This window comes from Lepidochelys kempii, chromosome 7 (genome assembly GCF_965140285.1).
Source record: "Lepidochelys kempii isolate rLepKem1 chromosome 7, rLepKem1.hap1, whole genome shotgun sequence".
Lineage (NCBI taxonomy): Eukaryota > Metazoa > Chordata > Testudines > Cheloniidae > Lepidochelys > Lepidochelys kempii.
The window spans coordinates 11027013-11048891 of NC_136386.1; the positions used below are offsets into that span (position 1 = coordinate 11027013).

Consider the following 21879-nt stretch of genomic DNA (forward strand, 5'->3'; position numbering starts at 1 on the left):
GTTGCACCCACCTGCAGTCCAGTACTTCAACTGTTGCTCTTTGGCGGGGGCAGGGCAGTGTACCCCACCTAGCACAATGGGGCCTACCTCCCTGCTTTAGTCAGGCCTCTAGTCTCTGCCACAGGTCAAATAATATTGGGGCTATAACCCCATTTATAACACCAGCAACATTGTTTTACTTATTCAGTGCACAGAATCCCAGGGGCTTACAGGCATTAGGCCCTGATGGTGTAAAATGTGCGATTGCCCTGATGGTACCTGGTGGAGCAGCCCTAAGATCAATCCTTGCTGTCAGTTTCACGACGACACCAGACCTTAACACCTGGGCTTGGCTGTTTCGCTATGGATGAAAAAGCCCGGAGATGTTGGCTCATTACTAGCTGGCTTGAGGATCAGCAGCATCCATCAGTATGACATTAGAACAAGCTGCAGCAGGGAGCCAGGGTCAACATAGCAGTAATTAGACTATCCCCTGCTGTTTGCTTCCATGCTTGTGGGTTTAAGACAGACTATTAATGTGCCTTAATCATTGTATTATTTTTAGGGGCTTTTTAAATGAGAGCAATGTAAAAAGGATACAGGGATGTTGGAGCTTTTTTATAGGCTCCCAAGAAGCACAATTATTAGGGTGCAAGAAGGAAATTTGTAGGGAAATCATACTTGGCTAGCTCCTTTCTCCAGCATTTTAGAACGTTTGTTTTGTTCAGAGACCTTGGTTTTTAGGCAATTCTTTGTTAGCAACACTACTAGGAAGGAGAAAGAGGATGGCCCAGTGGTCAGGGGCTAACCAGGGACTCGGCCGACCTGGATTCAATTGCATGCCATGCCCAGAGACTGGCTATAGGACCTCTGGTAAATAATAGAGTGAAATCCTGGCCGCATGGACAAGCCAGGATTTTACCCAATTCCCCTCTCTGTGCCTCAGTTCCCCATTTGTAAAATGGGGATGAAAGTACTTCCTGGCCTTGTGGGAGTGTTGTGAGGAGAAATACATTAAAGATTGTGAGGTGCTTGGATGCTATCCTACCAGGTGCCACGTAAGTATCTAAAAGTAGATAGAGCATGGGGCTATTTGCTAGAGCTTGAGTTTCATACATTTCTTTCCCTTTCATCTTTATACTACTAATTGTATCGAACAACGTTAAGCTCTGCTATTCACTGGGCTGCTTCCCACATGGAAATAGCCTATAGAGTTTAAGAGGGATAAAAACAATAGCTTTCTGCTGAATGCTGCTTCCTGCATGGAAATATCGTAGCAAGGTTAATAGGAAAAAAAACAGTAGCCTTCTTTGGAAATGTAAGAGGGTTCTTCTAAAGTTACCCTAATCACGTTGGGCCAGAGGCTGAGATCTTTACTCTCACTGAGTTCTCTGAGGAGCCCCATTGATTTCAGTGGACTTGCTTGTGGAAAAAAGTACGATTTAATAATAACAAAGAAAGCAGAATATGGTCCTTATAGAACTTCAGAGGATTAAGTCCTTCCTCTTGGTTGGGGGGAGGGATTTAGCCATCATATATAATTTGATTTCTAATTCATATTCTTAGTCTAAATTGTAGAGGACGGTGCAGTAGAATGGTTATGTTCCATTCAATTCTAGAGGACTTTTGCCATATGGACTCTTATTTGGATTTGAACAAGAGGTTAATAAAGAGACTTTACAGCTTTTGCTGGATTAAACCCCATTGCTAATGAGAAGGCCTGAAGCTAAAGGAACACTGGTGATTTAAAAAAAATTTTTTTTTCGTTAATAGCCCAGTATCCCTTGTTCCATGAACATGTAGCTGCCAAGCTCGGTTCACGCAGTCTGTTAGGAGGTGTTTGAAAATACTGAATTGCACTGATCTGAGTCACTCACAGCGAGTTTGTGCATAAGAAAGGGTTTGGGGAGTGTGGCGATGGCTTCTGTTGAATGCGGCAATTGGACACTCATGCGTCCCTGGTTTGAAAGCATTTTGCTCCTCTGATCAGTGCACTAGTGTCGTACATTGGCTCTTGCTGCTCTTGTGTGGGTAGCACCAGGGCACGTGTGCATGCTGTGACTGCACAATAGCGTGGGTTTCCCTGAAGCCTTGCCATGGGAGCAGTAATACCATGAGCACAATTATTTGCAGCAGCTTTCATCTACTAGCTTTACTGGGCATAAATACACTGGAAGTGGTGTCAAAGGGATACCATTCTAAGTGACCCACAAGATACAAATCATTCCCACTGATTCACAAATACCAGGGGAGAAAGTGCCTGAGACTGGCCAAGATCCATTTGGCCAGACAAGCTCTTCTGCCCCCTCCAGGATCCCGCTCCTCAGTCTACAAGCCCACAGCCAAAATCTCTGGATCGTGTACACACACACACGCATGCGCCCTTTCTCGCTTTAACCGTGTCTTCTTCAGCTCAGAAACTAAAGACGGGGGTCACATCTCCCCACTTCTTCCAGCTCTCTAGCTCAGTGGGTGCCCAAACTTTTCCTCTCGCACCCCCTTACCAGTAATGGAACGTGTCCACGCTCCCACAGGCCAGGAGTGGAGCTGCAGCTGTGGCTGGGACCGGAGCAGAGCTGGGGGGGCAGGGTGGGGTTGGATAGTGCTCCCTCCCTGCCTACTGTGGGGGCTGGCCTGGGTCCAACCACCTCTCCCCGGACATTCCTCCACGCCCCCCTGAACGGGGGGTGCCTCACAGTTTGGGGGCTACTGAACAAGCTGGAAGCCAAAAAAATTGGTGGAATAATATGATATAGACACAGTGATCCTAGCTAACTTGCCCTTGCTCATTAAAAGCAGGTTGTGCCAAAGCCCTGTGAGAGCTGCTGCGGGAATCCTCCTGGTGACCTATGTCTACCTGCTCACGGTGCTGCTATTCTTGATGACATCAGTGGGTATTAAAGGTGCTGTTTCTCTCTTAGGACTCTTACTAGCAGGCGGAAAAGCCCCTGATTGATGCCTGCTTAGCTTCTGTTTCAGAGTCCGCATGAGAGGGCAATGTGCCACTGGCAGCCGAGATCAATTAATTGTTGCCCAGCTGGGAGCATTTTGAATTTCTGAGAGTGAGCTGGAAAGAGGTGGGGAGTTAGGACTGTCCTTTTATGAATGTCCTTTTATTCTACAGAACGTCATTGGCTGCTGGAGATGGTGAAACACCCCAGGCAGCATATGCTGGTTTTAAAGGATTTCATAGCCGTACTTGAGCTGGGTTTGTCAGACCTGGTACTGCTGGAGAGCTGCATTTTACATTGGCATAGGCAAGACAGACCATTACAATAGATTGGACAGTAATAGAGAGCCAGAGCATTGAGTGGCTCGACAGAATCTCCCTTAGTCAATGTCAGGGCTAGGGAGATTCTGGCCAGAGGACACTTCCCTCCAGGCTCCACCTCTCTCAAGTTGTGGTCATTAAAGACCACAGCACTTGTGAGACAAAGTGTTGTTAAACCCCATGTCATCCCGTAGTTTCAATAGAATGTATGGTATTTGCTTCGTTTGCTTGCGACAGACAGCAATGCAGTGAGATTAAATTCAGTTTCTTGTGCCCTCCTCCAGCGTTTTCAATGTGCCACAGATCTCTGTACTGACAACACAAAACTACAGGGTAGCTGTTGTTGGGACAGAAGCTGGAAGTTTTGGGAGCTGGGTTTGTAAATTCTGGACAGCTGGGATTTTAGTGTGGGAGGCAATCTGCAGTTGTAGAGTAAGCACCGTTATGCTGGAAGGTGTTGATGTCTGCCATCAATCACAGACCTGCTTAAAGCTAATGGGTGTGCTAATCACCTTTCATTCAGGCTAAATGGAAGGCGCAATTAGGCCCCCTTTACATAGTGATAACTGAAAACCATAGAAGCCACCACCCGAGGCAGTGGGAGTATGGCAACCCGAGAGGAAGATCTAACTCTGGTAAAGATAGAGGGGTTTCTCTGGGACTGATTGAAATCAAAGGGGCTAAGGGATAGTTTTGCAACCTGTGTGTGTGCAAGAGGTAGAAAGCCAGCACTATCTAGTAGACAGCAAGAGAAGCAGTCATGAGCATGGCCCTGGGAGGAAGCAGGGGGATGATGCTTGTTGGGCACGGGACTGGCAAAAAAGGCAGGCTTGGAAATTGTGAGCAAGGAAACTGCCTGGTACTGTTTGTTCCTTTTGTGTCCAGGGAACACAGGACATTGTGTACATGCTTTGTAAATAAATAGAAATACCTTGCTTGGATCATCAGTTCCTCCTCCTAACAACCAACCAATCAAGGCCCTGCACACTGGCTAACAACTCGGGCCCAAAGGGGCAAAAGTACAGCAGCTGAATGTCTCTGCTAAAGCAGTCAGCTGTGAATCATTAACAATGGTGACATTTACCTTATCATTTTAGGTTTCATAGTTGTAAAGAGACAGGCTGGCTCAGTGGTTGGGGCACTAGCCTAGGACTTGAGAGAGCTGCGCTCACTTCCCTGTGAGACCCTGGGCATTCAGCTAAGGTCTTGTCTTCACTGTAGCATGAGCTGGAACTAGAGTGTTGCTATAATGGTCGAGGTGCCGGCAGCCGGACCAGGAGTCTAGTCTCAACTCCTCCCTTTGTTACCAAGCCATATCAGCAGACAAGCACCAAGCTGGGCCAGGTTTGAGGGCAGGACTCAGGAGCAAGATGGGGCGAAAGACGAGATCTGTAACAGCAGCCAGCTGTTCTGCGGTGTTGCTCAGACAATTTCTTGGTTTGAATAGTTGATGTGGACCGATCAGGTGGCCGCAGGGTTCTGTCACTCTGGCCTCTCCAGGCGGTACTTCCTGCAGTGCCTAACCCACCACTAATTCTTGATGCTCCTTTGCCTAGCTCCCCAGTGGCAATGTGGAGGCATTGATCATCCACAACCCCACAACTGCAGGTTCTAGCCCTGTGGATCCTTAGTTGTCCCTAACCTGACTCCCATCCACACACAAAAATCTCTATTTTAGATTTATAAATTCTGGAGAGCTGGGATTTTAGTGCGGGAGGCTTTAAACTCCAGCTACTTGCCCCCTTGCGGGAGAGGAGGTGTTGACGCTTGAGCAGTAGTGATGCAGCTCCAGCTAGCACCGCCCATCAGCTGCAAACCCAATCACTCTGTGCAGCTGGAACATTGCTTTAGTTAACTTTTGCAGCGAAGACAAGTCCTCGGTGCCTCAGTTCCCCATCTGTAAAATGGGATGAGTAAATACTACTTCACTACCCCACAGAATGCTGTTCATTTTCCAGGTGATTATGGCAACTGAGGGCTAGACACAAAATCTTATTAAAAGAATGGCCTATTTTCTCTGGCTGGGAACGTATTCCTCCTCTGCAGAGTGGCTGATCACAAGGAGAGCATGTGTGCACACGCCCTGCTAAAGAGAACACTTGCCAGTTGGAAGGTCTAAAAAAAATGCAGCACTTCCATTTTTGTTTGGTAGGCCCAGGGGCTGGCATAAAGGAGGGGAACATTGGAGGACATGCTCCCTTCTCAGTTCTCTCCTGTTCAGATTGTTTTCATGTTGCTGTTCTCTGATTTTCCTTGGCAGGGTAAATACAGCACAGGGACAGGTCTGCTCAAGTTGTTCTCATTAGCCAACCCGCCCCCCACACACAGAGTCCCACGTGCTTCCCCCAGGCAAGCTGGAAGCAAACCAGAGCCCTGCAGCGGGACTGGGATCCCACAGGTCCCAGAGGACCCGCTGCCATAATAGTGGGAGCAGAATTAAAGAGGAGTCCTGCACAGGGCTCTAAAGCAAACCCCAATTGTGGGCTATAGGGCTATGGCTGAATTGCCTGCCTGTGTTGCCCCTGCAAGTGACGGTCAGGATTGCCCTGTGGATTCATGGAACTCTGGCTGCTTTCACACTGCAGCCTCCAAGCGAGAAGCTATAATGCGTCCCTGGGAAGCTGAGCGAAGGTGGCTGCAGGCAACAGACTCCTCAGTTCTGAGTCAGAGCTGCCAGTCATCACACAACACCCAAACTTAGCACCTTCCCAGAGCAGCCTCCCCTCCCGCTCACTGCCTCTGATTTGTCTTAGCCCCCCCCGCCCCCATGTCATCACATTTCATGATCATTTGCAGTCATGCAGGTTTCCCATCAGTCATTTTTCTCCTTCCTATTGTATTACAGTGACTCCCAATTAGCTCCTTGTCACAGACTGTCACACACCCATCAAGCTTAACACTGCAGTAACAATTAAACCCCTCTGGGATTGCCAGCACAGCGCAGCACTTATTCCTACATCCAGACCATGGTTTTAACTCCAGCCCCGGTTTTACATCACTAAGTTCACACCAGCAACATTTCTATTGAATAGCTGGGAAGCAACTGGAACAGCTAATTACACAACCAGCCCGACTGTCTCCTGATAGGGAGAACATACCCTGCAGCAAACACATCAGTGCACGTTGCTATGAGGATATTCGCAAAAAGAAAAGGAGGACTTGAGGCACCTTAGAGACTAACTGATTTATTTGAGCATAAGCTTTCCTGAGCTACAGCCCACTTCATCCACTGAATGCATCCGATGAAGTGAGCTGTAGCTCACGAAAGCTCATGCTCAAATAAATTGGTTAGTCTCTAAGGTGCCGCAAGTCCTCCTTTTCTTTTTGCGAATACAGACTAACACGGCTGTTACTCTGAAACCTATGAGGATATTGTTTGGCTCACTGAGGGTTTTTTCCCCATCTGCTATATTCTGCCCATCAGCGCCCAAGCACATACAATCCCCCCAAACCCTATGCGGCAAAGTCCAGACTCACAACAGGAAGATTTCAAAGGCCTTGCACATTCTCCTTGGTGGAAATCAAGGGCAGGAGCGTCTGGATTAAGGATACAAACTGCCTTTTTGCAGTGTTGTAGAAACTGTGATGGTCCCAGGATATGAGAAACACTGGATGGGTGAGAATATTTTATTGGACCAACTGCTGTTGGTGGACGGATCAAGCTTTCAAGCTACTCAGAGTTCTTCAGAGATTAGACGCACTGTGGTGGCCACCACCGCCTCCCCTGACGCCAGTTTGATGCAAGAAGATTGCAACAAACAGCTTCGGGCTTTGTTAACAAACATTCATCAGCTTTAGACATTCCCCCCAACCCCCAGCTGTGCGTACACACAACCGCTCCCAGCTTCCTGACACAGTGCTGGGTGTCCCACAAGGATCTGCAGTCAGGGACATTGGCATGGCTCAACATGGCTCCCAGGAAGATGGCATCTACATCTGATCTACATCCCTCTGGCTGTAGGGCATCTTTCCCCAGACGGTCTCTGATCCTCCTCCAGCTGGCGCTTAGCCCAGAAGCACATAGTTGTTGCTTAGCAAATAATGGGTGGGATTTTCAAAAATGCCTAAGGGAGATGGACACGCCAACTCTGTCAAACACTTGAAAATCCCACCCATGTAACTGGCTTAGCAGACACTAAAGCAGCCCTGGAAATCAGCACATACAATCTGCCTCCAATGCAATGCCAAAAAGGAAGAGCGGCTGAAGGACAAAGTGATCTAGCAAGCAATGAGAAGGAGATCTGGGGGTTGATAGCCAGCACAGCTAAAGCACTCAGAGCCAGGCTGGGGGCCATTTTTGGTGTGGTTGTCCGAGCATATGCTGATTTGCCTCCTAGCTTCTGATCGTAGTGGAGCAGGGCCCCAGCAGCGCACATGAGCATAGGGGCTGTCGGTATCCTCACACTCCGGCTTACAGCTGCAGGGCAAGGCTGGTGTGCTAGGTTATATAAAGCTGTGTGTTTTGAGGAATGAAACAGCAGCAGCCCCATTTATTTACAGGCAATGAGGTGGCGGTGGAGTGTTACGATGGCAGCTGAGCAGCGAAGGTGTACAGAAAAGCAGCGTAACTCCATTCATGTTGCATTATTCAACTCATCTCGAATACAGCAGAGTAAAACGACAAATGGGGGGTGGGGGGGAAGCTTGTTCTTTTGAACTGCTGGGCTACACATTTCACCCGCTAAAAAACTGGTGGCGGATGGTAGGATTTATACTTGGTGTGGCTGTGAATTAGCCCTGGATGTGGTCAATGGAAAAATACCATTTCTTCAAAACTGGAAACTTTGTCCAGTGATCTCTACATTGAACTTCCCAGAGAAGATCAGTCAGCAGCCATGAATTTTAACTATTGCAGATATGAGGGCAGATCTTTGGCCTTCCTGAACCTGGAAAGGTTACATTTAGCTATCAGAGTCCATATCTACCGGCACTTACAGAAAGTCAAGATCTCTCCTGCTAGAAAAGTCTACTCTGTTTATGTTTCAAGATACCCCTATGCTAGAGAAATCAGTTTAATGTAATGGGTTGCTAAAGTTGTTTTATTATTTTATATAAACTATTGGGAGCCTCTCTGAACTAACTTAAGGAGCAAGTGGGCTGAATCTTTCGGCTCCAATTCAGTGATAACAGGCTAAGCTTTATGCAGAACAGTTGGGATTCTTATCCATAGTGATACGTTGCCAATTCTTACTAGAGCGAAGATGAGCCAGCAGAGGTGGGTGAGCAGATATTAGACAGAGAAATTTGGAAATCTCATCTTTCTGTATTTACCCTGTTGCTGAGGATGTCTCTGCAGCCCTGAGCCTGTTTCCATTTTAAATCCTAGATTTTTAACTTGCAGGGGAAAGGTGTAATTAAAATAGTACAATGGCTCTACCGATTCTGCACTGCTCTGGGCTTTACATTTAAAAACAGTGAGTTGCACACAACGTGCAGGGTAATACAAACCACATGTCTGAATGCCGCATTCTTCAGGCAGACAATCTGAAGCAAGCCGTACAGCAGAAAGCCCCATAAACAGCAGATGAAAGGCACAGTGTGGCACCAGGCAAACAACTGTTTTGATGCATTATCGGTCCCTCCTCTTCTGCTGTGTGCAACATGCTGTCCCTCTGCAGCGTGCTGGAGCTCTGTTTGATTGCATACATGCTCCACCCCCCTGGGCCATTCTAAAATTCACTCTTTGTTTCCCTGCTAGCTTTCTCCAGCGCTCTCCAACAGCCTTTCAGGCCCTTTAGATTTCTGGTCAGCTCTAGTAGCTCTAACCAATGAATACATCCTAAAAGCTTTTGATGTACAATTTTCAAATGTGTATTACACCGGATATTTCAAAGCATTTAAGTGAACTGTCAGGTTACACGCTTGAAACATTTCTGACTCACCTGCTGGCAAGAGGAAATGGAGAGCAGCAGCTCCAAGGAATCCAGGACATGGAGTTTCACAGCATGACACTTTCAAGCACTTCAGGTATAATATTTGATTTTGAAAATGAAAACACTTGTGAGCAAACAGGAAACAAGCATGCTGGAACACCATTTCAGACACATCAGGTGCAGCATTGCCAATACCAAATGGTTTTTAAAAAAATCATAAATCAGGCCCCAAAAAGAGATTTTCTAAAATATAAAATTCGGGGATTTTGACTTCTTGGTTTCTTATCCTTTAGGGGGGTACTTATGCATCCAATGAAGTGGGCTGTAGCTCACAAAAGTTTATGCTCAAATAAAGTTGTTAGTCTCTAAAGTGCCACAAGTCCTCCTTTTCCTTTTGGGGGTACTTCGGTTACATTTAAAGGCTACCCTCTGCAAGAGGGCTAGAAACTTTTTTTTTTTTTTTTAAAGGAAACTTGAGAGTCTCAGCACCAGGAGGAGCTGGGACCTTAAACAAAGGAGCAGATATTATGAGACTTGTGATAACATCATGAGTTGGAAAGACTGAAGCTACCATATTTTCCAGTTGAAGCCAAAGAGCAAAGCAAAGAAATAAAACTTCATCGATGTTGCTCTTTACTGCTCTTCATTTTCTTGCTTGGCTGTGACTGCATTGTTGGGACTGAGAACCTAAGTGCTTATTTAAAAAAACAATCATTTTGGAATTTCTTACGTGTTGTTGCTGGTTTGCACACACACACCCCTTTCCTTTTGTGAGTGTACTACTTAGGGCAAACTGTCTCGCTTATCTCTCTGTATTAGATGTAATGGTAACAGGATAGCAGGTTTCAAAGGATGCATCGATGTTAGATTCAATCCATCCCTGGAGAGTGATTTCTTATAAATACAAAGCAAACATCACAAGGTTAGGGAGAGTAATAGATCTGTATTATTTGGCTTAACAATTATAGAAGTAAAAATAGGATTAGCAATTATATAACTATTATAGAAGGAAATCACCAATACACAAGAAACACAAGGAAAACATTGTAAATAAATATTTCCTAGGCCTTATAACAATTATGCACAGCAACACGAACAGACTTGAAGTCTCAGAGATCACAGTATCTTTCCTCAGGTGTGTCCTTCTGATCATCTTTCTTTTCCACAAGTAGTTGCCAGGAGTTATTTGTGCAACCTGAGCTGCAAATCCCCCTTTCCTTGCTGCTTAAATGGAAACCCAGGCTCTTTCCACACAATCCTGCCACCAGCCTCAAGAGTTGGATAACTCCTGCTGGGCTCAATACCGTATCACAGAAGAACTCTAACCAGTTATAACCAAGTTAGAGACCACTCTTCCAGGCTAGCATGCCAGATCTCTAGGTGAAACAGCAATGTCATCATAAGGTTCCTGAGCACATGGCTACCACACAAAACCTCATTCCGAGACCAAATACACAAATGTCAGACTACTTATTTAGAACTTTAGCTGGTCACCATTAATATAATGAGCATTTCAGCAAATTGCCCAAGAAGTGACTCCTTCCAAAGTGTACAAGTTGGGACTCCCGGAAATGGGCCTGATTTTCCATTAAGTGTGAGCCCATCCTCTGAAAGATCAAGCCCCTTCAAGGTGTTTTAAAATTGGGCATGTTAAAAACAGAGGCACCCAGCCTCACTAATCACTTCTGAAAGCCTTGACTTTGCACTGAAGGAGGCTAAGAATAATGGATGGAGTTAAAGCATTGGAGTTACCCAAGGGATCACTCCAGACCAACATTTAGCACATAGCAAGCACTGCCAATCAGTGACAGACACACGTTTGTACAGAGATTGAGAGTGGACAGTGCTGAGCTTATTGGCATGGAAACAAGCCCAAAGCCACCAAGAAGAAAATTACACATTCAAAGCAAAATTAAAAGAGCAGCACATCATCCTGCTGCAAGCTGTTCTTGCATTAAGTGGAACAGAAGTATTTTCTAATTAGACTGTACAGCGCTGTTTGAGTTCACATACCTCAACCTAAGATATCTCCACAGTGGTTCCAAAGAGGCTGCTCTCTCTCTGCTTGCTTTGCACATGGGTATTAAAGAAACTGGAGTTTGCAAGGATGGATGGGAAGCAGCTACAATCCTAATGACAAAAGCAGCAGCCATTTCTTCTCTGATGTAACAGTGTCTCCATGGGATTCTGAAAGGTTTGCCTACACTCTGGATCTAACACAAATCCTGTCTTCTGGTGTTTTTCTGATTTGACATGGTACTCAGTGGTCTGTAATCCAACACCTTGCTACAGCTGGGGCAGAAACTGCCATTCGTCACATCTGTCATCTCTTTTGTAGACAATTTTCAGCTTGAGCTCTAGAAACTCCAATTGTGATTCACTGCAATAAAAGTGATGCTAGACACATGTAATTAATCACTATGAGGGTGTCCGTCTAGTAGTTAAATAGAATAATCCTGCTGTGGGTTTCTAACACTCTTACCCAGTCTTCAGGGGTATCTTTCTGTGTTAATTATTCTTTTAGTTTCTTTATGACTTTTGTGTTCATATTTAATTAGTAAGGCAAGTTCTTTTACAGCAAATGCCACCCTCACACTCTTATTCACTGTGTTATTATAAAGCTAGATCAGGATCCCTACTCATTTTTGTGTCAGATAAAGACTATTAGTTGGAGCAGCTGATAATGGGGCTCCATATTCCTGGACTGAAATTCACGTGGCCTTGTGTCTTTCAAAGGATTGATTGCATGGATCTTTCAAACTGATTGTAATCTAGCCCTTGGTAACAAAAATTTTCTTGTATCTTATTAATGTGAAGTTATGGAATATTAGGGCACAGGCAACAGTTTCAAAACATGGCTCTTGGCTGTTCGGCCTGTGTGCCCAAACTAACCTAGTGAGTTCATGGTTCTGCAATGGATGTTGAAAGTGACCCCATGAACTAAGAGACTTCTACTAATTCTTATTACAGCTGGCGCCTTTTTGGTGCGTCTGTCCCTATTCTTCTCTACAAAGTCAGGAAAGAAAAGCTTTAAAATTAGCTGACATACAAGCTGATGAGTTTTATCACCTTTATTTTGTATAATGAAATAGTAGGATACTATTTTATAACCATGACCAATATACACTTTAAACTTAGTGACATTTTAGGACAGAAGTTGAACAGCTGCTATGAACTAGATTCCTGCATGCAAGTACATCTGGCTTGTGCCTTGTTCCCTACAAGTAGCAGGTTAAAAATGCTAATTTAATGGATCTTTCAAGCTGTGTACATTTCTTAATAAAAGTGATTCTATTACTGCAATCCTCACTTTCTCCTTTCTATCACTCTTATCAAAGCTGGCCTGAGGCCCCAATCCTGCAAATGATTACGCTGACTCTGAGGTCTGTCCGCCCAGTTGCTTGATGGGTCAGGGCCTTAGACTTTCAGTTCTTTGAGGCAAGGCCTGTTTCTTTACTTTTTTCTGTGATGCACCAAGCAATGCTTCTGGGCTCTCTAAAACTACCTTCCCTGTTGCTACGTATTTTTGGCACCAATGCTTTTGAAACATTTCCAAGTGTGATAAGTACTTAAACAGTTTGCATCTATAGTGAGGTGTTTTTTTAAGCAACTTCTAGTGACATTAGTTATAAGACACAGAAGAATCAACTCCTTTTAATTTGATAACTTATACAGTTCTTTTGAATTACTCAATCACTTAAAAAAAAACCCAGAACCGGAAGGAGTTCAGTATTTCATACCATCTTGTTTCCTAGACAGTGGAAGCAAATACTACTTGTAAAATAGCAGTATTTTACAATGCAAAAATATATCTAGATTTCCAATTAAAGTCTTATAAAATGTTACTCTTAAGAGTTTGGTAGCTCAAGATAACCCAGGGGCTCTCACTAAAATTCTTTGCACCAAACTTCACCATAGCTGCAGAAATGGGGGAGGGAGGGGAAATTGTCTATTTCTGTTATTTGCAAAGCAATATAACCCAAATTCTGCAAACACATCTGCAACTTTGCTCATGCAATTAGCCCCAGTGAACAATATGGTATCACTTACGTGCACGAAGTTCACCACACGCATTAAGTGTTTGCAGGATTGGAGTACAGCAACTGTGTTTCCCATATATAATTCTGTACATTCTGCAGAAAAGCAGCTACAATAATACAAGCTCTTCACCTTGTCTGAATACTGGCATCTCCCAAAAAAGAGAGCTTTCAGATTTAATTAAATTTTACTATTTTATTTGTGAAAAAAACTACAAGCAGAATTCATAAATAGACATTTCTATTTAAAGCAGGAAAATGATAAAGTGGCTTCTAATAACAGTCGTGCACATGCCAGTAACAGGAATATATTAACATCTTTTATTTGCTAGACAAAGAGCAGTGTCCAATATAAATTTCCCGAAAACATTTAAGACCTGTGAATTTCTGACCAGTTCACAAAACCACCATTGACACTTTAGCATGAAGATCAAAACAAACCTAACAGGACTGTCAGCTCTAAAGACTTTACAGAGCGGAGAAACTTTCAAAAGCGTTATACAAGCTGTCTTTCTGGGCAAATGAAAAATATAGCTCGTATAATACATTAACATAAAAATCCACAAGATAAGATTATGTTTTGACATACTTAAACAAGCATTCTATATTTGTCTCCAACAAACAAAGCTAAGGAAATAATGTAACCATCTTTACACAGTAAATTAAGGTTACAAGTCATACACAAGAACAGAACTGCTTGCGCATTAAAAACTGTTCAGCTCCATTGTCATACTCTAAATGTTGGCTCTTAAAACCATTTTTCGGTTACATACAAGCAAAGGTTATTATATAGTCAGCAATTAATAAATTTTCAATAATTTAAGTTTATTGTAGCTTAAAAAAGTAGACTGAGAATGATCTTAATAAGGCAGGTGAAAATATCTCAGTGGAAATAAACTCACAGAAGCTACTGCCAAATTTTAAATCTGTCCAATTTGAAATGACCAAAGTGTTTTGATTAAAATAAATAGTCTGTGTTAAAATTATTTTACTTTTTCTTTTGCATGACTATGTCAAACTGAGCAAGTCAGGCAAGCTGTGTTTGTGTGTAAAAGTTTAAACTTGCAAACATAACACTGTGCTTTTCTTACCTGCTTTCTGTGCCACTGAATACCAAGCATTTCTGGTCTTTCCTTTACACTAGTGTCTAATTTTTTTTAAACATGCTCCCTAATGATAGCAGGGTAAACTGAAAATGCAAGAAAGTGAAGGGAATTCCATTTCCAGATACATGCCTTAGGGGTGTTATCAATTTCAGAAATTAAGTGTAGAAGTAAACACTATCCTTCAAATCCACAACACAACAGTTAAAAATGTGGCCCGGTTAGGTTCAAATGCTTAGCTAGCAATTTCTACTAAATGCAGAGTTTCAGTTCTCTTGTACCAAAGCAATTTTCCACTCCATCCTTACAAGCAGCTAATTTATCAAGGAGGCACAACCAAAATAAACCACCACCAAAGATGATTTCAATGACTTAATCAGTAGCCTCTGAGTAGCTCGTTACTGTGTGTTAAAGCTTTTTCAAATAATCTATGGGTCCATTCATTTAACATGAAGTAATTTTCTGGTACATACAATGCTTTCTTGCACAAAGTATGACAGCCAACAAAGCGCACAAGCACGTGCATAACTTTAAGCATCAGTGTGGCCCCACTGAAGTCAGTGGGACTAGACTCCTGCTTACATGTTTTGCTGGCTTAGGCCAAATGCATTTAAGCTGACTGATTATGGTTCATTTATAAAGCAGTGCAAAATATACAAGTTCAGGGGCATCTTCAGAAAATCTCTCTTTAAAAAAATTATTCCAATACATCTCAGTAAAATAAATAAATATGGCTGACCAGTTTACCCTCCCTGAGACCCTTAAAGGAACAGTAAAACTTGAAAAGGAATGTCTTTGCAATGTTCCACTAATGTTAAAATGTGGATTGAGAAATTCATAGTATTAAAACTATGTATAACATACTGATGCTCATAGGTAGCATCTGATTTCCTTTGGTTTTTCAATAAATACTTTAAAAATGCGGTTTTAAAAAGGTAAGTATAGCTTATATCCCAGATATAAAACAGAATTAAAAGGGGGTGCCCATGTTAACGTGTTCAGAATAAAACTGCAGCTGTAAAGACACTGCTTTGTACCATACACATGCAAGCAGAGCTGGTAACGGATTAATTAAGCACAGAATAATTTTATCATCATTTTGAAAGGAACCTACATGTCTGCTACTCAAAACCAAGCTGATTTCAAAATAGAATTTTATTCAGTTGCCTCCACAGACAGAAATTATTTTTACCGAGCAACTAATTCACAATGTAAGAAGCTGGCACCAAGTTCCCGAGAAGTGGCCCTCTTTCCAAGTAGAACACCCAAAAGCTATCCTGTTGATGTTGAATAAAGTTACAGACTCTGTGCCTGAAATTACTGCAAAGCACTCTGGGCCACATAATTAAGGATAAAAAGACAAATAGAACTTGAATCTTAAAAAAACGGTTTGTTTCACCTCTTCAGATTATTATTTTAGCAGGATAATGCACAGAAGGTAAACTGTAAAGCAATGCTAATAGACCAGGAACGAAGTTTATAGTCTGAAAAGATACAGAGCAAGAATGAAAGAGACACGGACCATCAACGTGAGCAGCACTTGTTGCTGACCTGCCAGCATGAAAGTTTTTTCTCAACTGTAGCTCCCACAGCAGAATATCTAGAAGTGTCCAAACATTAACAAGCCTACATATGTCATCATTGGATGATATGCTGTTCAGAAATTGCTCTTGGAATACAAACCCAACTCAATTAAACCCAAAAATACTCCCCACAACAGAATGGAAAGAGTCAGAAATGAAAAGGTTTGACCAAGAAAGGACCAAACCACATCAGATGTGAACATGTAATGGTTTGGTTGATCAGCTCTAAAAAGCTTCCAGCCTTAGGGTTCTCTTCTGCCTTGAATTCTAAAGCAAACAGCCACTCCACAGAGATTTAATGTCACCTCAGTCATTGATGCAGGTCTGGAAAATGGATGGAATTAATCAAAATTACAGAATACCACATTTTTGTGTGATTGGCTATGGAAGAAATAACCATGTCAACAAGTAAACAAAATATACATTAATGCATGGCATTCTGAAACCAGCTTAGTTACTTTTGAATAAGCACGCTCCAATTGGACACGGACTTGTGATTTGTCATTCTGAGTTATTCTATTGGGAATGCAGGCTATCTGGAGGAGTCTTCCCATTATAGATCACAATGTATAATAAAAACTATTTGCCCAGTACTGTTTAGCCAAAAGTTGGGGGGGTAGGGGGGAGAGGGGAAGAGAGAGAAAAATCAGGTCTCATCTGGCTTTAAACCTTCTGAAATATACTTTTCATCTAAGCCTGGTTCCATTTCAGTATCAGCACTTTCACAAAAGGGGACTGTCCCAGATCTTTAACTGTTCAATATTTTTGTTTCACTTCACAGTGTTTCAAGCACCAGCGTTTCCATGTATTGGTTTCAAATAACCCTTTATATATATTTATTTATATATATATTTATATATAATTTATATCAAAACTGATAGTACACAGTATAACTGGAAGAAAGAAAGAACTGAACTTAAAGGATATGCTGAAGGAGGATGGAGTTTGTGAATGCAATAAATAAAGTCCCCTTCCCCTCCCCCCACACACTCCAAAAAACCAAAAAAAGTTGTAATGTTCATGGAAAATTGTGCACAGCAGATATTATAAAAAAGTAGATTCAGGAGCACATCCAATTATAAATGATTGTTAGGAAAATTATATAAAACAATGGAATACATAAAAGTGTCAAGAGTAATTGTCAGGGTGCGAAATTCCTTGGTGGCCAGATGCCCATGACAAGCAGAAATTATCCTGGTTGCATCAGTAAGAGAGTGATGTCCAAGAAAGTGTGTGTTCAAGCACAGAAGAGGCTCTCCAGGACTGAAGCCCCATGGGCAGGTGGAGTGTTTGAATTTCATACCCTGATTCATAGTTTTCCACAACTCCATGTGCAATTTTCAGAAAGATTCATCGTTAACTGCTGACATGTCGCCCTTCGGCGTGGAGGAACGGGACGAGCCTTTGTCTGTGCTCTCAGAGCCGGAGCTGCTCTGATTCTGCTGTTCTGATCCTGCACTGGAGGTCACTGTAGATGAAGATGTGGAAGAGGAGCGAGTCTTTTCTTTAAAGTCTGTGATAATTACTGTGACGTTCCCCACTGTGACTGCCAGCTGCTGTGCAGTACTTCGGTCCACATTTTTCAGTCTGGGCCTAAAGAACAGGTGAGGAAAAAAAGGGAAAACGTTTATTAGGAACCATATTTCAGAAACAAACTTTCTACTAAGTGATATGTTCTGAGCTCTCTTGGACAGATCAGATTAGTTTGGAAGTGAGCTCTGGTACCAGCCCTATGGGACAAAAGATGAAAGAATTCTGTTATCTGAATACTCCATCTTGCCACATCACGTGCCCTGATGTTCTGAGACAAGGCTGTGACTTTGCAATACAAAACCACATGAAAGCATTTGAACATGGACGTTCATTCCCATGTGGGGAACACTGTAGCTGCAAATAACTCAGGCACTGGGGCAACTTGGCTTCCCCTTCTCAACTTTGAGTTTATACAAATCAGAGGCCCAATCAATCCAAGTATAAAATTGTTCAAAATGCTCCCTCCAGAAGGCTGTTGTAAGTAAAACCCAGGACATTTCTCACAGTGTTAGCTTTTCTCTGTCACAAGACAAAACAAAGCGAACACATTGGTTTTTATAGCTCAGGATTATATCAGTAATTTGTTTCTGCGCTTTCATGCAATTAGTAACCCAGCTAATAAAGGACTGTGCTCTGCACAGAGGCTGACATCCATGTGTTTGCAGGATTTGGTCCAAAATTCTGATACAAATACAATGCAATGAGTTTATTTAAGGGCAAACTTCTGCTGGCGTGTGCTATTGCTGGCCGTGTGAGACAGTCCTTTAGCTGTTGGCGGATGCCACGTCTGCTTCAGTGATTACCTGTGATTTACAGTTAACTCTTTTCCCTTCCAACCGTGGGTCAGACTGATGCAGCAGAACTTTCCCCACTAGGGAAATTAGAGGGGCGTTCTCCAGACATCAGGTAGAACTAGCTCGCTAGCGCTAGAAATTGCGTTTTTCATGGAGATAGGAGACAGACAGGTTTTTCTTCAAGACCAGGCCCCAGTTTCCCAACTGAGCAGAAAATAACCCTCTCCTCTACATTTGGGTCATATTGGACTAACTCAAAATAGTGAGAAAAGAGGAAGTGGATCCAATTTTATATTTTCAATGCCTCTCTGCTGGTGTCGAGAATTGGTAGACGATCATCCCAGGGCTACCCCGTTCAAGATTATCCTATAAAATCACTGAAATAGATGTAGGTTCTAAACTAGAGTTATATAAAGTGGTGGGAAATGGTGATGATAAATAGTTTCAAAAGAAAAATAAATGATATTCTTGTGAATTTAAACCTTCAATTAAGTGTGCTGTAAATTTCTCACTCTAAAAAACTGTGTTTGTAGGTAACCTAGAAAGAAAATTGCATCAAATTTAACAGGAAAAACATTAATATTTTAATCACATTTAAATATTAAATTATAAACTATGTTGGGATAACAACCTGACACTGAATAACTTTATTTTCTTTTTAATACTGCCCCTCCACTTAGTCACTAGATTTTTCAAACCCGTAGGTGCTGTCAGTAAGTTCTAATGTGAAGCCACACATACACGTAAGTATGTATATACTCATTTACACACCCAAGAGGTTGCGATTTGAACATGTAACCACAGACTTAGATGAAACGATTAACGTCACCTGGCATGTGGGTGATGCTAAAGGCCAACTAGCTCAGCATATCTGGGCAATTTTGTCAGTTTTCAGACTTAGCAGGCAAAGGCCACCCTATACTGATAGATCCTTTGTATCTACAGTAAATATTCCAGGAAGTAGGTTTGTTTATTTTTCTCCCCCAAGTCCCCATTTCCTTTAGGAAACCCAGTTCTTCCTGTAACTTTACAGACTCATTTGTTTTCTCTTGTATTCAGAAACAGCTAAAAATCCTGGCCCGGATTTTGTCTCTGGGATGCTGGTGCAGATCTCTCTGCCAGTGCCCTTCTCTGCTATTGAGTACACCTCTCTGCTGTCACTTGACAGGAGCTGGAACAATGACAGGTGCATTGAGCAGACTGCTCCCTCTCAATGATCTGCTTAACATGGCCCCAAGCCACATTAACTTCTGTCCAGAATAACTCCATGCTACCAAACCACTTCAGGGGATTCCTGAACAGCTGCAGCTGGGAGATACCCTGTCACCATGACTGCACTGGAACATGCTGACAAGAAAATAAGGGAGAACTGCGGGAGTCTGATAGGCGGTAACAGCCGTGGCTTCCCATCCACCCTGATGTTTGAAACTAACCCCCCTGCTCATTCTTCAAGGTCTGGGAGGACTTAACAAATCTGATTGAAGCTCAAAAGGGAGTTTAAAGGCACTCTCCTCCCCGTGGCACTTTCACACACCCGTGGCACTTTCACACAGGTAGTCAAACTGTGGGGTCAAATTCTGCTTGTTGCCTCCATGACTTCAAGGCGTAAAGACGACCACAATTTGGGCCTGTTGCATTGGAGAAATAAGGAGCAATAGCTTTTATTTTAAAAGAAACCTGTAATGTCAGCACAGCTGAGGATAGGACTTAACTCTAACACACAGGCAAAAGCCAATTTGAAATATCAGCTTGAATCAACTGTTTTATCCTTGGACAAAAATAAAGTTCGTAAATGCCTGAATTGTTTAATGAGACCTTTCATGTGGTCCCCTAAGAACACAATCAAAAGACAATTTTTCTCCTAACTGCAGTGGTAGCATTGGAGGCATGGGTACAGGCAAATATAATATATCCACTCCTTACACTGTTATTGGGTCTAAATGGAGAGAAGGTAAGAAGAAATTGACAGGTGACCTCTTTTGACCAGATTAATATCTATTTTCTACACAGCAGTTTAACTGCCTAAAAGTAACAAACCACCACAACTGACACGATAGCTTTATCAGAAGGCGAATGACTGAGTGTCTAGTGAGTCAACTGCTTCCACTATTTGAAGCTGCTGTTTTCCAGGTAATCATTCAGATGCACAGGCACAGAGGAAGCTTATACTACTGATGTTCATGCCTTACCAATTCTGTGGATAAATCAGAGTCTTCTGTCTCTAGGGCTGTCAACCCAATTAAAAAACCCACTAGTTTGGACCCTTCAGTTCAGTTCTCAGATGTCAAGATCTAACTAAATGAACATCAATTGATTCTATATTAAACTTACCTTGAAGTGTGATTTGAGTCGCTGGTCTTTGTTGTAGTATTCCCAGACTGTATACTGTTTGCTTCACTAGGAGGATCTTTTACAATATCTGACTTTGGTCTGTAAAAGTAGGAAAAAATTATTATTATAGGTTTTCTTGCTGATTAATGTGCACTACTGCTTGGCAAGACAACCAATCACTGATAAAGCTTAAATAGTGAATAACTAACTGTACACCTAACTAGTGTCCCCCTGAAACTTACTTAGTCTTTTTACTGGTGTTCTTCTTCGTAACACTTGGACTGATTTCTTTTTCTTTGTCAGGCTTTTCTTTGTCTTGTTTTTCCACTTTCTCTTTCTTCTCCTTTTTAGGTGGTGGGGGTGTGGCATATTGCTGGGCAACTTGTTGGGCAACCAGCTGAGAGTTTATTCTAGGTTTTCTATAAAGAGAAAAAAATAAGACCCACAATCAATGATTTAATAAAGGACATGTCATTTCAAATGTAGCAGAAGCACCATTAAGATCCGTTTCATTGTTTATGGAAGGATATTTGACTTTCAGGTACAGAGTATATTTCCTTACTTAGTATCACGTATTACCAGCTACCAGCAAGTATGAAATTTTCCAACTAAAATTTGATAGCCCTACAAACTGGAATTTCATTGGTACTAATCCACAGTCCAGGAACCCTTCTCAATATTTCTAACAAATATAATGCTCTTTTTCCACATGCTTCACAAATTTACACTCTTTTAAATCTTTCAGAATTACATGGACTGACAGCTTTCAAACATCTAGACTTAAAGTGCGATCTCATTTTATTAAAAAGACATTGGTAATATGTTAAATACAGAAAAACAAAATTAGTAAGGTGTCATTCACATTTAGATTTTCAGAATAAGTTCTAGTTCCCTGAAGCAGTGGACTTGGCCTGGACAACAGATAAAGAGCAACAGAAGGTTTACTGATAAAGAGCAACTAAGACTTACTGTGTCCCACCAAAGGCTCAGATTGTAATTCATGGCAAACAACAAAACAAATGGGACATTCACTGTACCATTAAGTGTCACGTCTGTCTGTGCCAATCTCCAACTAGCACTCACTCCCAACACAACTGTTTACAAACTCCAAATAGTATTCAGTAATCTTTACAATGTATATTCATTTAGACAAAAAGGACAACAAAAATTGAAGGATGCTCTTTCTGGAATATTATATCCTCAGTCAAAGACCCTAGTGAGCTGACTTGCTGTAACTGAGATCAAGAAGTCTAAAATGGTCTATTCCTGTCCAGGTGAGGGTCAAAAAAGACAACTTGAGGTGAAATGGCTGGTTTCTGCTGTGACTAAAGGCTAGTAGGTTTGGGTTTTTGAGGGAGATAATGTGATTCAGGGG

At 42.3% G+C, this 21879-nt stretch overlaps 1 protein-coding gene across 1 annotated transcript in view; it reads right to left on the bottom strand.

Moving 5' to 3' along the window:
* Positions 1–11081: 11081 nt before the first annotated feature.
* The window catches only part of RYBP (RING1 and YY1 binding protein), a 71153-nt gene continuing 60355 nt past the window's right edge, over positions 11082–21879 (bottom strand). The window contains exons 3-5 of the mRNA XM_073351119.2: positions 20747–20923; positions 20505–20603; positions 11082–17439 (exon numbers count right to left, since the gene is read on the bottom strand). Coding sequence (XP_073207220.1) covers positions 17187–17439; positions 20505–20603; positions 20747–20923 — 529 coding nt within the window. The 3' untranslated portion in view covers positions 11082–17186. The remainder of the gene's footprint in view (positions 17440–20504; positions 20604–20746; positions 20924–21879) is intronic.